The following is a 16,464-nucleotide window of genomic DNA, read 5'->3' as shown; positions in this document are numbered from 1 at the left end:
AGATAAAATCAGAACAGCAGATAAAATCAGTAGTTAAAATGTAAGTTTTGAAATTTAAGTTTAAAAATAGCTATATGATTGTAGGGAAAATGTTAAAATTCGACCTATTTTTTTTTTCAGACAAAACATTTGTTTATACCTTCATGGGCTTGTATGTACTTGATATATTTTGTTTTGTGTTGTATTTATTTTATCTATCTATCTATCAATCTATCATTCAAAAGGAGAACATGAAGCTGTAGTAAGACGTTACAGTCATCCTGGGCACGAATGTGCCAAAGAAGGTGTCACGAGCTGTTCTTGCACGTTCAAACAGAGCCACAAAATTTGGTAAGCTATGGCAAACAGCTGTAAAATGCCAAGAATGGAGGTCAAATTGGAGAAGGACTATTTGAATGTTACTTAAGTAAATGAACTGCTGCAAAAGCAAAAATAAATGTTTTTCAACACTTCCTGAACCACAAGAAGCATTCAAAACTCTAGAATTGAGGTGTAAGACATTAAAACAAACCTCTAGTTCACACAAAAGGACGTCCATAAAAGCTGAAATGGCTAAACACACTGAATGCAACAACTCATTACAAACAATTTAAAAGCGTGTGACATTCTGCTGGGTGCACTGACAAAACTGAGTATTTGGAAGCACAATCTAGACTTAACAACCTGGTATTTGAGGGAGAGACCTGGGCGGAAACAGAGAAGAAAGTGATGAAAATCCTCTTGAAAAAGGTATATAACTTTAGCATGAGATCAAGATGGAAGAACTGTGGTACAAGAACAGAACGGCCATTCTCCAATTGGCAAAGTTTCTCAAAGGATATAAAATATTCATAAATTAGGCTTTTATGGATGTACTAAGGAGAAAAAGGAAGGAGTATATGGGAGACCTGAAAGCAGCTAGCGTGAGTATGGTCATATGAGCGGTATGACAAATTGATTATTCATCGCCGCTATCCCTACAGTAGTATGTCTAAATGAACATAGGAACTTATAATCATCAAGCATGTTTGACAACTTCTTTGTGGCAACTGACACATCTCACACACATCTGACTCTTCATAATGTTCTTCAAAGGCAAGATGATCTGGAATAGTTTACTTTTCCATACACTGAACACCATCAGCAGGAATAAGAAAATGACATGGACTCTGATAACAACATTTTCTTCAGCAGTAGCTGCTTTTATATGGATGACCAGTTGATAAGTACCGTTAGGACAGAAGATACATTTTCAATAATTCACTTTAACAGCAGAAGCTTGTATACCAACTTTCACAAGATCAAACATTGCCTCAGTCAGGTCTTACACCCTTTCAATAAAGCAAAGTGGGACAGGTATGGACTTGGGTGTAGCAACTTATGAAATTATTTCCAAGAGCAGAGAAAACACAACTGAATGTGATGTTGCTGTCTTTATTGATAGTAATTTTATTTATAAGGTGGCGGAAGAAATGTCAGTAGTAAAAATAATGTTTATCTGTGGTATTATCTGTAGTGTGAGAGAGGAGGACAAAAATGCAGAAAACGAGAGAAGACTGAACTAAATTTAAACAAAAAGCGAGCCATTTGTTTGGGTTGAAAACATGAAAATAAAAAAGGCAAAAATGAACAATGGCAAAAACTCAAACCTAAACTGGGAAAAACTAGACTGTGACAACTGCGAAAAAGAACATTTGATGTGACATCAAGGGAGGAAGACAAACAACCTGACAAAGAGTGAACGAAAACACACAGACTAAATACACACAGGAGGTGATCAGGGGAAGTGGAAACACATGGGGAAACAGCTGACACAAATGAATATAATGAAGTCACAGAGGAAGTGTAACACTAAACACACTGAACAAAGAAACACAAAACTTTCAAAATAATACAGGAAACATGGAGTGACGTAGAGATGACGAAACAGGCTTGACAACATGAAACACTCACAAGAAATACATGAAAACTAACACAGAAGGCCTGGGTGAAACATAGCCTAGACTAAAACTTGAGGCAAACTAATAATAATCCTAGATCTTATCATCTTCAAAATACCAGGAAATAGATCAAAACAAACTGAAAACGCTGGGTCACAAACCCAGCCCCTGACATAGTGATATCAATATTTACCTGAAATAAGCACAAACTGAAAGATGAATTAATCAACACCATATACAGCCTCAGTATATATCCTAAAATCATCAAACCCAGTTATTATATTTCTCATTATTCAACACTGATTGATTATATATTTACCAGTAATCAAGAGAACATCACTGACCACCTTCCAGTATTTATAGTTTATTATGGGAGTTATGGCAAAGAAAGATTTTCAAGATAAGGATCAAACTTGTAAATGGGTTAGAACTGAACAGGTAATGGAATGAAAAAGATGTCAATACATTTTTTTTAAGTATTTAAAGTATTTAAATTATTGCATGATTAAAACTTGCCCAATAAAATAATTTAGTAGAAAACACAAATATCACATAATAATGTCATGGAGAACTTATAAATTGCTGAACAAAAGAACTTGAAAATATAAGTTTACTAATATTTTGCGACACTGTAAAAACCAGTATTACAGTGAATTATTAGAAGATTATGATGATAATATTAAAGATAGATATGCCGTATACCTCCTCCAAACCATCAACATGTCTTTTAGAAAAACTACCATTAATTAATGCTTCAATCTTAAATATAATCAACCTATCTCTATTTATCGGCTATGTACCACAGGCCTTCAAGGTGGTAGAAAAACTTAATTTCAATTCAATTCATAACAACAGTTGCCTCAAGACCCTGCAATAATACAAATACTGATACTTAAAAAGCCATCACTGAACCCAGTTGTCTTAGCTAATTGTTGGCCAATCTCCAACCTTCCTTTCATCTCAAAAATCCTTGAAAGAGTAGTTGCAAAACAGCTAACAGATCATCTGCAGAGGAATGGCTTATTTGAAGAGTTACAGTCAGGTTTCAGAGCTCATCATAGCACAGAAACAGCTTTAGTGAAGGTTACAAATGAGGAGTATATTAAAGACATAAAAAAAACTGAGGTTATTGGGTTGGCTACCATTGGGGTGACTGTAGCTCAGGAGACAGAGCAGGTCATCTGCTGATCGGAAAGTTGATGGTTTGATCCATGGCTCCCCCAGTGTGCATGCCAAATATCCTTGGGCAAGATACTAACCCCAAATTGTTCTCTGATGCATCCATCGGAATATGAATGTGTGTGAATGTTAGGTAGAAATCACTTACAAAGCATAGAAGAAAGTGCTTGTGTGAATGGGTGAATGTGGCATGTTGTATAAAGTGCTCCAGGAGAGTAGAAAAGTGCTATAAAAGAATCAGTCCATTTAACCAGATTCTTACTCTGGATGGCATTACCTTAACTACCAGTAACATTGTGAGGAATATTGGAGTTGTTTTTTTAGACCAGGATATGTCCTTCAATGCACATATTAAACAAATAGGACTGCTTTCTTCCATTTGCACAATATCTCTAAAATTAGAAATATCCTGTCTCCGAATGATGCTGAAAAAGGACTAGAAAGAGAGAGCATATTTCTCCTATCCTGGCTTCTCTTCCTTTGATCCCTGTTAAATCCACAATCTAATTTAAAATCCTTCACATCACATACAAGGTTTTGAAAAATCAGGTCCATGTTAACTTAAAGACCTCATGCTACTGTATCACCCCGTTAGAGCATGTCCCTTTAAGACTACAGCCTTACTTGTGGTTTCTAGGGTATTTAAAAGTAGTATGGGAGGCACTGTCTTTAGTTTCAAGGCCCCTCTTCTATGGAACCAGTTCCCCCTTTGGAATTCAGGAGACAGGCAGCCTCTCTACTTTTAAGAATAGCCTTGAAACTTTCCTTTTTCACAAACCAGTTTGGGCTGGATCAGGTGACCCTGAATCCTCCCTTACTTACACTGCAATACGTCTAGGCTGCTGGGGAATTCCCATGATGTACAGACTGTGTCTTCATCACTCACCTTTTTTCTCACTCACATACATCACTCTGCATTTAAAAAGGTATAAATAATCTCTGGTTCTCTTCCTCAGCATGTCTTTGTCCTGTCTTCCTCTCCTTACCCCCAAATGGTCGCGGCAGATGGCTGCCACTCCCTGAGTCTGGCTCTGTTGGAGGTTATTTTCTGTTAAAAATGAGTTTTTTTCCTTCCCACTGTGACCAAAGTGCTTGCTCATAAGGGGTAATCTGATTATTGGGGTTTTCCCTGTTTTCTATTATTGCGTTGTATTGTATATTATTGTAGTAGCCTTACTTAGAGTCCCTTGAGGCAACTGTTTAGATTAAGCGCTATATGAATAAAATTGAATTGAATTGAATTGAATTGGTGGTACAACAGGGGTGCAAGGCTGCAGGTAGCACTTTGACTCCCTGACCTTAGGCCTGTTGGTGTTGGCTCGGGGTGACATTCGGCACTCACTCCATTCACAACATCACTTTGATGTTTCGTCCCAAGGGTGAGTGACTGGTGAAGTGCCACAATCTACAAAACAATTCCCTTTTTAGGTCATGCCTTGTCGTTCTTGTTGTCACTTGTGTGTAACCTGTCTCCTCAGAGTCAACTAAAATATGAAGACTTAGCTGAATCAACACCACAGCACAGTCAGCATTTTTCATGATTCTCTCTCTCTCCTTATCTTATCTTCTCAGCACTCTGTGGAGGCTGTGAATGCTGGAGTGAATCCTGTTGGTGATACCTCCTACAACTCAAGCCACTGGGATCTGGGTAGTGCCTTCTTTTTTGCTGGAACTGTCATCACCACTATAGGTACTAAAAATTTGGAAAGACTGAACTGAACATACTGAACATTTTAATATGGTCCAATGTAGGGAATGCATAGTTCATTGTATTACCTTTAACCTCTGAATATACACCAGACTTTATCCTTCAATAGATTCTTCAGTACTGTGCCTGTACTGAGGTGTTTGACTGTTTACATAAAAAAGTAAACAGAAATAACTCTCCACTTAAGGAAGTTGGATGCAGTGTACGTGTAACCCACCACATATAAGGATAAATTCCATACAAAATCAGCATTTTCATTCCTGGATACAAATGCCAGTCAGTCAAGAAAGGCATGAAAACTATGAATGAACACATATGGAATTATGTAGTAAACAAAATAGTGTGAAATAACTCAAAACATGTTTTATATTTTAGATTCTTCAAAATACCAACCCTTTGCTTTGATTACTGCTTTGCACACTCTTGGCATTGTCTCGATGAGCTTCATGAGGTCGTCACGTGAAATGGTTTTCCAACAGTCTTGAAGGAGTTCCCAGAGATGCTGAGCACATGTTGCTCCTTTTGCCTTCACTCTGTGGTCCATTTCATCCCAAACCATCTCAATGAGTTTAGGTCAGGTGACTGTAGAGGCCAGGCCATCTGGTGCATTTATCATTTCTTTCTTTGCTACATAATTCCATATATCTTGCTATATATGTTTGATTTCTTCAGTATCTACAATGTAGAAAGTAGTAAAAAAGAAAAAGAAAAGAAAAAGAAAACCATTAAATGATTAAATGAGCAGGTGTTCAAACTTTTGACTGGTAGTGTATATTCACTATCCCTGCCCACATGTCCAAACCATCTCAGGTTTTCTTTCTAACATTATCTTCCAAACACTTAACCTGAGCTGTCCCTCTGATGTACTCATTTCTAATCTTCTCCATTCTGGTGACTCCCGATGAACACCTCACCATCTTCAGCTCCATTTCCTGCTCGGTCTCCTGTCTTTTTGTCAGTGCTAGTCTCCAAACCGCACCATAGCAGGTCTCACTACCATCTTGTTCACCTTTTCACCAGTTTCCCTCTCATTCACACACGTCTATTCTGTCTTGCTTCTACAAAATTTCATTCCCTTTCTGTCCAGAGAATACCTCCATCTATTCGTGCTCTCTTCCACCTGCTCCCTACTCTCATTAGAGATCACAATGACCTTATCTGTCAGTCTGTTAGTCGCTAATGCAAACAAGAAAGAGCCCAGAGCTGATCTCTGATGTAATCCCACTTCCACCTTGACCCTATCTGTAGTAAACAACTCACCACTGTCTCTCTGTCCTCATACATGTCTTGCACCATTCTCAAATACTTCTTTACCACTCCTGACTTCCTAATGCAGTTTCTCTCTTGGCAACCTATCATATGCTTTCTTTAGATCCACAAATACACAGTTAGGCTCCTTCTGACCTTCTCTATACTTCTTCATCAACAATCTCAAAGCACACATCGCATATTTAGTTGTTATGGTCCTTTGTCTTCAGCACAGCATTTTGAGTTTATTCTTGACTTTTGATTCACTTCTTTGAATTTAAGTTCAATCTTTGTATTAGTAGGTCTTGAGTTTATTATTTCTAGTTACTGGCTCTTGTTTTATTACAGCTCACTTTCGTATCCAGGCAATCGGAGTCAGAGTCAGAGAGACTTTATTTATCCCCAAGGGGTATTTAAGTCTGTTCCTAGTCTCCTCTCTGTGTCTTTTCATGTTGTAGTCTGTCTAGTCTCCGTGTTTTGCTATCCTTTTGTCTCCCCAGTCAGTCATATTTGCATGTTTGTTTAGCTCCAGTATCTGTGTCAAGTTCACGTGTTTCAGTCTTGGACTCAGTTTGTGGGTGTGTGTTCCATCCTCTTTTATTTTGATAGTATCCTGTCTCATTTGTGTCATATTGAATTTTGCTGTCTTGTTAGTTGGATACCATTCAGCTATGTTCCCTGGTGTTTCCAATCACCCTAATTACCTGGTGTGTATGCTGTCTGAATCTCTCTTTGTTGCCCTGTGGAGTTGAAGGTTGGATTTCCTTGTTTTGTACTTTGTTTTAGTCTAATAAAACCACCTGTTGTTTAACCCTGGTGTTTTCAAGTCCTGTATTTGGGTCCTACTCCTGCCTGCTACACAGCCTCCTTGGTAGTAGTGCTCTTTCTCAGCATGAAGTCATACTACTGCTCACTGATCATCACCTGTCCTCTTAACCTAGCTCCAGCTCTTTCTCATATCACCTTAATATGACTGACCAACTTTCTCTCTGTGGTTACTACAGCTCTGACATCACCCTTGTTCTTGACAGTCAGTACAATCACATGCTGCTCCATTCCTCAGGTATCCTCTCAGTCTGTCATCTGGTCGAACTCACTCTTCATTCTCCTCATAGGTGCCCTCACAGTTAAGTTAACTTGCTCCATACTAAACTTACCCTTTCACTTTCTGATTCAATAACTTTCCTCTGTTTGTCTTCTTTGCTCTTATTTTTTTCATTCATCAGTTCTTCAAAGTAGCCCTTCACACTTAGAGTCCACCTTAACATACAGCTCACTATAATGCATTTCCTTTGCCCCTGCCACCTCTTTTCCTGTACACCCTGCCTCCCAGTGCTTTTGTGTACTTCATCTGACTGTCTCACTTTTTTCTTTTAATACATTCCTGAACTTCTTCATTGCACTACCAGGTCTCCTTGTCCACGTTCCTCTGTCAGTGGATACATCAAACACCATCCTAGTAGTTTCCTTAAGCCCTACAGCTGTACTTTCCCAGTCTTCTAGCAACTCTTCCCTGACACCACGTTGCAGTCTCTTATCACTCCCAGATTGCACCTTCTGCATTAGCTGTAGTCTGCGTGTTTACAGCTACCTCCATCTTGTATGTCACTGCTTGTCGCTCCCTCTTTTTAAAGTATGTGTTGACCACAGTCATTTCCATCATTTTCACAAAATCCACTGCCATCTGCATTTCTCTCCTTAACACCATATCTACACAACACTTTCTCATCACCTCTCTTCCCTTCATCTACATGTCCTTTGTCGTCTGCTCTAATCACTACTCTCTCCCCCGGAAAGACTCTCCCACTTCATCCAACTTACCGAGTGTTACACTATAAGCTGGATTCATGTATTCACACATACAGTAGACTGGAGGATCTAGGGGTTTAAACAGTCTTTAGTAAACCACCCCAATACCTGCTATGAACGCTACATACAAAGTAGAATGTCTCACTAACTTCTTTTCTAACTGCTTAACTGCTTTTTTTCTGCATATTGTAGTTCTATATAGCCCCCTCTATCTCCATTTTTCCCTCTAGGATATGGTAACATTGCTCCAAGCACAGAGGGAGGGAAGATTTTCTGCATTCTTTATGCAATATTTGGGATCCCGCTGTTTGGATTCCTCCTGGCAGGTGTTGGGGACCAGCTAGGTACCATATTTGTCAAAAGCATTGCCAAAGTGGAGAAAATGTTTCGGGTGAGTCACAGTGGTCCTGTTGTGTTATGTATCTTATTGCCTTTTAAAATGAAATGGCCATCAGTAAGATATTTTTCATGTGGGGTCCTTGGTTTAACATAAAAAACTGAAATATGTATATTTCAGTATATATATATATATATATATATATGAAAATGAAACACACTGGGTAGAATTTGTTCAAATGCTAGTTATTTATGTTCAGTTTAAATACACAGCGGCTGTGTATCTTTATTTAAGGGTTGTAATTTTCCAGAGATGCATGTACCCAAAAGCAGACGTGTGGAGTCAGTCACAGGTAAACTTAAAGTGAGATGTTTATTATCAGATTAGTAGTTGAATCCAAAAAGGTAAAGTTAAGTCAAACACTGAAAACCAGGAACTAATAATAATCTACACTGCAGAATACAGGCTAAGAAGGGATGAGAACAGGTACAAAGCCGGGAGCAGGAACACAGTGAAAATAAGGATAAACAACAGCTGATCAGACAAAGATAAAGGGGAAGATTGCAACTATGAATACACAAAAGAGTGGTTAAGGCAGAGTGGTGACACCTGGGAACACAGCTTAAACTCATGAGGGGAAAACAATACTAGTGAAATTAAAACTGAACACAAAACACATGGAACGAGGATTACCAAAATAAAACAGGAAATAACCAAACAACGGGAACATCATGATGGAGACTTGACATAAAAGGGCGGAACACTAAGGGAAAATATAATATACAAAACTAGGGAACAAGAACAGAATTGATACAGTAAGAGAAAAAGATACATTGATATAATCCAAAGAAAACCAAGAATCGCAGGTTTTCATAAAGAAAACTAGATCAGAAAGCCCAAAAAACTCAATTAAAATAACTGGGTAACAGACCAAGACCCTAACACATAAATTGTCTAAACTAAAAAAGTTGAAACCTTGTTGTTTTATGCAATAATGTGTTGGTTTGGCGGTTTACAAAATCATTCCAACTTATTCTTATTAAGATACTTTAAATTATTCCATGTAGAATAGATTCACAAAAATGGGCAAGTGCAGGATACATCTGTCCATGAAACAATTTAAGGTTTTTGACAAAGTTCAAAGATGGACAGAAATATGTTGAGAGGTAAGTTAGGAAGTTTCCTGAGACGCAATCATTGGAGGACTTGAATGGGAGATGGCTGGCTGGCAGAAGTGAAGAATATAAGCCACACAAATGCACAGGAAGACTATGACTATGCACGGACTATGCACAGGAAACCAAAAGGTGAACGAGGAATCTCGATGAGCAGGGGTGATGCTGCCATAAAAGTAGCATCACCCCTGCTCATCGAGATTGCCTTTTCCCATGCTAAGGTGATCATCCGAGAAGCATCTTAATCTAAGGTGGGAAGAGATGAGGAACAAAATCCTACTGAACACTTCTGCCAGATCACAATCACACTTAGAGCCCTGGTGAAAATGAGACTGGTTTAATAACTTATACTCCTGATAGAATGTGTATGCCTCTCTTTCTCCCTCTCCTGTTTTTACCTCTCAGAATAAACAAAACCAAATCAGTCAGACTAAAATCCGTGTGGCATCCACGCTGCTCTTTATCCTGGCTGGCTGCATCTTGTTTGTCACCATCCCAGCTGTTATTTTCAAGCACATTGAGGGCTGGACAGCTCTGGAGTCAACCTATTTTGTCGTCATTACTCTGACAACAGTTGGAATAGGTGACTATGTGGCAGGTAAGTCTTTGTCATTCACACTCTGTTATTCACACAGAACATCACACCCAACAATTAGGTTGTTTTGGATAAATCTAAAGCAGTTAATCCACTAACACTATCCCATAATCAAGCACAGACAAGATCTTACAACTTGTGAATGAGAAACAAGATTTGTTTCTATATGAAAATCCAGTTTTCATCTTTAATTTTAAAAGTGAGTCTATCATCCAACAAGGGTCCTGAGTATTTTTAACACTCATCAGAGTTTAACATAAGTTTATCTGTCATCAGAGAATTTTGAAATATTTCAAAAGCACTCTAGACCAGATCAACTTTAGAACCAGTGGAATAAAAAAAGAATAAATAAATATATAGTGTCATCTACAAATGTACATTGTGGTTTTGGGTAGCATAGTATTGTTTATATTCAGAGTGTATAAATGCACTTGACCTGAAACCTGAACCCAAATGGAGGAAACAATAACATTTAAAACAGCAATTCTATTGGTGCTTCTTAGACACGACTGATGTAAGAGACAAAGACAATAGAAGCAAATACATTAGATAATTGATTGCACTGTGCTCAGTGGTTAAAGTGCACTGGATCGATCCGGAGCAGCGTGGTGATGTTCACAGTGATGCACTATGTTGACTGGTGCAGATTGGCTGTAGTGTTCATGGTGTAACAGGGTAGTTGCCATCAAATGAAATTTAAATTGATCATGCTGCTTAGATATACTCACTGAATTCTGCCTTTATAACTCAGGTAACATCTGCTTATATCATGTTGAGTTCAGCTGGTTATATCCACAAAGAGCAGCGGCACAGCTCAGTTGAATCAGTGCTTCAGCTTTGACCAAAGTATTTTTAACACAACTATAGCTGCACTTCTACAAGCCCAGTTCTAAAAAAATTGTAGCACTATGTAAAATATAAATAAAAACAGGATGGAGTTACTTGTATACCTAAGTTTTATGCACAACAGAACATAGAAAAAATTTCAAATTCTTAAAGAAGGCATTTTACTAGTTCAATAAAAATCCTGCAACATTTTTGAATTAAATGGCAGTAACATATCTCCAAAAAGTTGCGGCAGAGGCAACAAAAGGCTGGAAAAGTAAGGATAATTCAGTTATTCACACCATTCTCCATTCTGTGACCTGTCAGGCATAAGATCCCAAACATATTTTTGGATTATACCTTCATGCAGCTATGTTTCTTAGATTTATAGTGTACACATTATTTATCAATTCAATTTGCACTTTTCTCTCTAACACAATGTCTTACTTTTACTATTTTTTAACATTAGAGAAGTGCTCATTGTGTAATAGGAAGTCTTCTAGCAGCCTGAGCCTTTATGATCATCTGGTCCAGCCCTAACCATAAGCTTTGTCCAAAAGAAATAAAGGAAAGGGATTAAAAGAGCCTATTCTTAAAAGCAGAGGGTGTCTGTCTCGTGAAATGCAAATTGGAAGAGCTCCTCAGGAAGATGACCTTGAAGGTGATAATTTGATTCAAATCAAGTGCTTGATTTTTTTTTTTATAAACCTTTTTGCTCACACTCTTTTCAATCACATTCCAAAATATTTACTCGGAACAGATAAACTATCATCTTGTCTTTATTTTTAGTTAGCACATACCTTAAACACTTGAAGCTATAAGCTAATGATAGTTATATAAGAGCAGAAGCATGCTGGTGCAATAAGCTGTACATTTTACGTCCAATGGATGCATGATTTGATTAGTCGACTAATCGCAAAAAATAATCGATGGCTAGTCGACTATCAAAATAATCGTTTGTGGCAGCCCTAGTCTGTAGTCATGAAGTGTTTACAGTGGATAGTATCTCAGCACATCAGAGGCTATCTACCCCCTTCCCTTGACCCCCCACCAATTTGCTTAAAGAGTAAATCGGTCCATGGAGGATGCTATCACCATCACCCATTCACAGAGCGCTGAGATATCTGGAGAACAGAAAGAGCTATGGTGAGGATGCTCTTCATGGACTACAGCTCAGTGTTCAATACTATAATACCAGACATCCTCACCACCAAACTGGACCACTTCCACATCCCCCATGCCACCTGCACCTGGATCAAAGATATCCTCACAAACTGGCCTCAATCAGTCCGACTCGCCCCACCACCACCACCCCTAACCACTGTCACCCTCACCAGATCCCCGCACAGCTGCGTACTCAGCCCCCTACTGTATGCACTGTACACCTATGACTGCATACCAAGTATGCCAATGTCACCACCATGGTTGGACTCATCTCTGATGGAGATGAGACAGCTTACAGGGCAGAGATAGAGAACTTGTCCCACTGGTGCTCAGAAAATAACCTGAAGCTGAACAACCTTAAGTGCTGTTGACGCACTCCTGGAGACTGGAATCAAAGATCTCATGGACCAAAGCCTCTGCCAGATGCTCTCAGTACACCTTCAAGCGATAGCTCAGCTCCTCTCTTCACCTAGTTTTCAAAATACTTTGGGAAGCCTGAAGTACTGTAATGAGTAACTGAATCACCACTTTGGTGTTTTTATATGTAGATAGCTTTACAACCACATTTTTTAGTAACAGTATGTAAATCTGCACACTGGTAATTCAACATATTTTATGTTAGAACTATCAGATAGCATTGTCTTTATTCTGTGCAAAGATTAAAATCAGCCCTGGACTGAAATCTCAATTCTCCAATAACAGGTTTATTCTCCACAGGTTTACCTGTAATGGATGAAGGCCTCGGTCCTGTTGTGAAATTTCCTAATAAAGAAACAAACAACACCTGCTCCTATAACAAATACTTATGCCAGTTATTTTTTTGTCTGTGCTTATGTTGGTTGTGTTCACCATTAAAAATTGTTGATGTAATTTGTGACGACAGAACAAAACAGATAAAACAAAATACATGAATTCCCCCCTCCCTGTCTGTGCCTCAATCCCTGAAAGGTTCGGGAGAGGACACCTGCAGGCAGTTACAAAGTTTTTTTTTTCTGATCAGGTGGAGACCGGAGAATTGAGTACCGGGAGTGGTACAGACCGCTAGTGTGGTTCTGGATCTTGGGTGGCCTGGCTTATTTTGCTGCAGTGTTGAACATGATCAGTGACTGGCTGAGGGTGCTGTCCAAAAAGACAAAAGAAGAGGTACGTTTTCACATCAAACCTCTAATCTGGGTACCACCAAGTTGCCATAATTTTACTATACAGCTGTTTATTCTGTCATATAAATTAATTTGTATTTAGTCAGATTTTGCCTGCCAAAGTTATTCATCCTTACAGTTCAACCTATTTCTGATGGTGACATATTCCAGTGAGAATCCCTTCTGCTTTGAATTAACATCTAATCTAATTTTTCTCATGTTCCAAGTACTGAGAGAAGTATGTTTCTGATTACCATGTGATAAGAAAACAGACATTCTGTTTTCAGGGGCTCTGCAGGTGGGGTGCACACAATAAGGTAAAGGGAACCTAGTGCAGTATATTTACTAAACCTTATATCCGACAATATTCTTTTCCTGAGGTTGGAGAGATCAAAGCTCATGCAGCTGAGTGGAAAGCAAATGTTCGAGCAGAGTTCAGAGAGACACGTCGGCGCATGAGCATAGAAGTCCACGACAAGTTACAGCGAGCTGCAACCATCCGAAGCATGGAGAGACGGCAGCTAGGCCTGGACCAGCGTGCTGTGTCCCTGGACATGCTTTCCCCAGAACGGCGTGCCATCTTCAACAGTCTGGATGCCAACAACTATAAGACTTCTTCCCAGGAAAGTATCGACACTAAGCTAAACAACCTTCGACTGCGAGGAGCCGAGCAGTGTGACCGACGCTCCAGCTCCCAAACCATGTCTGAGGACAACATTTTTAATCGCCTTGGCTCCGTCACCAAGCTAGCCAAGCGTAACAGGAATAGAGACCTAAAGAAAAACATCCCAGATGAAACTCGCCGGCCTCATAGTGAAGCGTACGGTTACAGCACACCTGCTTTTGACTGCAGCATACCTACGACAGATGAAGGAAGAAGAAAAGACGAAGGAGAGGATGAAAACGAAGACAAGGAATGCAACACCAGTTTGTCGGATTTTCCACTGTTTGTGGAAGCTTGCAAGCCGCAAAATGGGCTTATACAGGAGCACACCAAAGAGAGCGAGGATGACAAAACCCATGATACAGATCTCCATATTAAGATAGACTCTGCATGATCCTACAGATGGGTTTTTAAATACCACCATTAGTGCCTCTCCCTTATTCCTGTGTGTGCTTGAGCAAGGACAGAACCTTTCCTTTTTGATATATACAGTAATGGTCACATATTCAATGGGCTCTATGGATCTGAGGCATAGATGTTACTTTCTATAAATCAAGACCTGGAAGGGTTTCTGTCATTGTTCTTTGACAAATGATTGTTAAGTTATAGTAAAAGTTGTCAGCTATGTCCATTGTTTTTCTCAATTGTACTGTACTCAGCTATAATCTATAAAGATACGCACGTGTCCCATGGAGAGATTTCAATTGTCCAAGTGGGAAGGGGAGTGTTCACTAAGTATTTTCTGTTTTGTTTTAGTATACAGTACATGTCATATACAACTACAAGTTGTTAGTCAGCACTGTTTCTTCTGTACACTGCACTTTCACTTGAATTTGAAATGAAATATAAACAAACATATAAAGTTTTGGCATGGGCGGAGCTACAAGAAACTGTTCTGACCATCTACATGGGGCCCAGCTTTTAGAAATGATCCAGAAACATTTAGACATGGCAGCAATTACCAATGTGTCCAACCATGCAGATGATGTGGTTTGTAAAGAACCAGCGAAATTGTAAAAATAAGCTGATGCAGATCACTCTCCAGATTCAAAGGTGTAAGCATTAAAAAATTAGACTTAAAACAGAACTGGCACTGTTAGATGTGTGATGAAAGTATCAGGTTTGGATGTCAGTGACAGAATTGGAGGTGTCTTAAATGAGGTCTTATGTGTACACACAGACGTACAACTTGGTGCTGTGACTTCATCTGTGTCTCAAGCATAATAAATATGAAAACGGGAAAAAAAAATGCTGTGTGGAACATTAAAACATAAAGGCCTGACTTTCTTATGATGTGTTGTTAGCTGTCATGTTGCCTACTCAAAATTGATTCTTAAAATGTGCATTTAAATGTGACTAAAAACATGCCACATGTTGTCTGTGCATGGTCCCCAACCTTAGCCATTGTCTCTGTACAATGTCTGACCTCTTTTAACACTATCTCAGGGCCTGATATTGTCTCCTAAGTATTGAATGAGGGGTCAGTAACTATACCTGTTCTCAATGAAAAATAATGAAAATAGAATGGAAGAAGAGCCATAATGAAAGAGGAATGTCTGTTGCATATTCTCCATGAAACATGGTTTGAGACGATGGGTTTGAGAGTATAAAAGGGACTGCTGTTACTGTCAGTGTGCATTGTGCCCTTGTTATTGTACCTTAAACGAACATATTTAGGAGGTGTAGATTGTCTGTGGCAGTGACATTACAGATCTTGATTTGACTTGGGTTTACCCCCTCGCCTGCAATCTGGAAAATTCAAATGGATGGACGTCAGTGGAACACGGAACCACCAGGACTGACACACCTGATAGGCTGTGACACCTGTCAAACGAGTAAACGTGGTCCAAAACATACAATTCTAGCCTTAATACCTTTTTGATGGATTTTAACAGGAGGAAGGATTTTAGCTCTGGAGAATCAATCTTGATGTGAAAAACATGGGATTGGACAGTTTGGGACATTATCAATGAAATTCTATGCAGTTGGAGATTTTTGTGCAGCCAGCATCTGATGGCCATTGCCAGTACTCCATCTTAATGAACTTGTGCATCGGCTGCAGCTTCAGCCATGGTATTGGCTGTTAGAGCAGATGATATTCCCCCAAAATAAAATCGTCTCGTACTCACTGTGTACCTTTTAAGGGGAAAAAAGAAAACGTGCTTAAAACATACTGTGATATTATGATGCTCATACTGTTTTAAACACCGCTCCTAGCCTCATGTTAATGTAGTCACTATCTGTGTATGCACTCTGTCTTATCTTACTGTTCACATTATTAAGTGAAGCTCTAGGCTAGTGTCAATGCAAGAAGAACATGTGTTTTAAAATGCTTCCAAGTGATACAAAAATGCAAAGCTTTACAAAGAAAACTAAGACATGGAACAAGAAGGCATGCTGTATTACAAATTATTATAATGTGTATGATGTTGACTGTATACGACCACTTGCTTCAAAGGATGGCGTTTTTAACTGCCTGTGTTAATAAGATGCACAAGCAGCACAAGCTATGTACTTAGACATTGCTCACAGTATCTCCCGTGCAACCATTACATTAAAGGTAGTGATTGCCTTTTGGAATTAAAGATCACTAAATGAGTGCTATTTATGAGTTTGCAAATGTCAAGATTCAATTTGTCCTGGTTTTAGTTTTAGTTATTCTTTCCTGTGTCTGTTTCTGAAAAAAAATCCAACACAGACCT

At 38.9% G+C, this 16,464-nt stretch overlaps 1 protein-coding gene across 1 annotated transcript in view; it reads left to right on the top strand.

Moving 5' to 3' along the window:
• kcnk10a (potassium channel, subfamily K, member 10a) overlaps positions 1 to 16,373 on the top strand; it is a 30,572-nt gene extending 14,199 nt beyond the window's left edge. The window contains exons 3-7 of the mRNA XM_063496302.1: positions 4,671 to 4,788; positions 8,094 to 8,254; positions 9,781 to 9,973; positions 12,960 to 13,102; positions 13,479 to 16,373. Coding sequence (XP_063352372.1) covers positions 4,671 to 4,788; positions 8,094 to 8,254; positions 9,781 to 9,973; positions 12,960 to 13,102; positions 13,479 to 14,156 — 1,293 coding nt within the window. The 3' untranslated portion in view covers positions 14,157 to 16,373. The remainder of the gene's footprint in view (positions 1 to 4,670; positions 4,789 to 8,093; positions 8,255 to 9,780; positions 9,974 to 12,959; positions 13,103 to 13,478) is intronic.
• The last annotated feature ends 91 nt before the right edge of the window (positions 16,374 to 16,464 follow it).

Source organism: Pelmatolapia mariae, linkage group LG15, assembly GCF_036321145.2.
Source record: "Pelmatolapia mariae isolate MD_Pm_ZW linkage group LG15, Pm_UMD_F_2, whole genome shotgun sequence".
NCBI lineage: Eukaryota > Metazoa > Chordata > Actinopteri > Cichliformes > Cichlidae > Pelmatolapia > Pelmatolapia mariae.
Note: the sequence above shows the minus strand (reverse complement) of the source record. Positions and strands in the feature narration are given on the sequence as shown.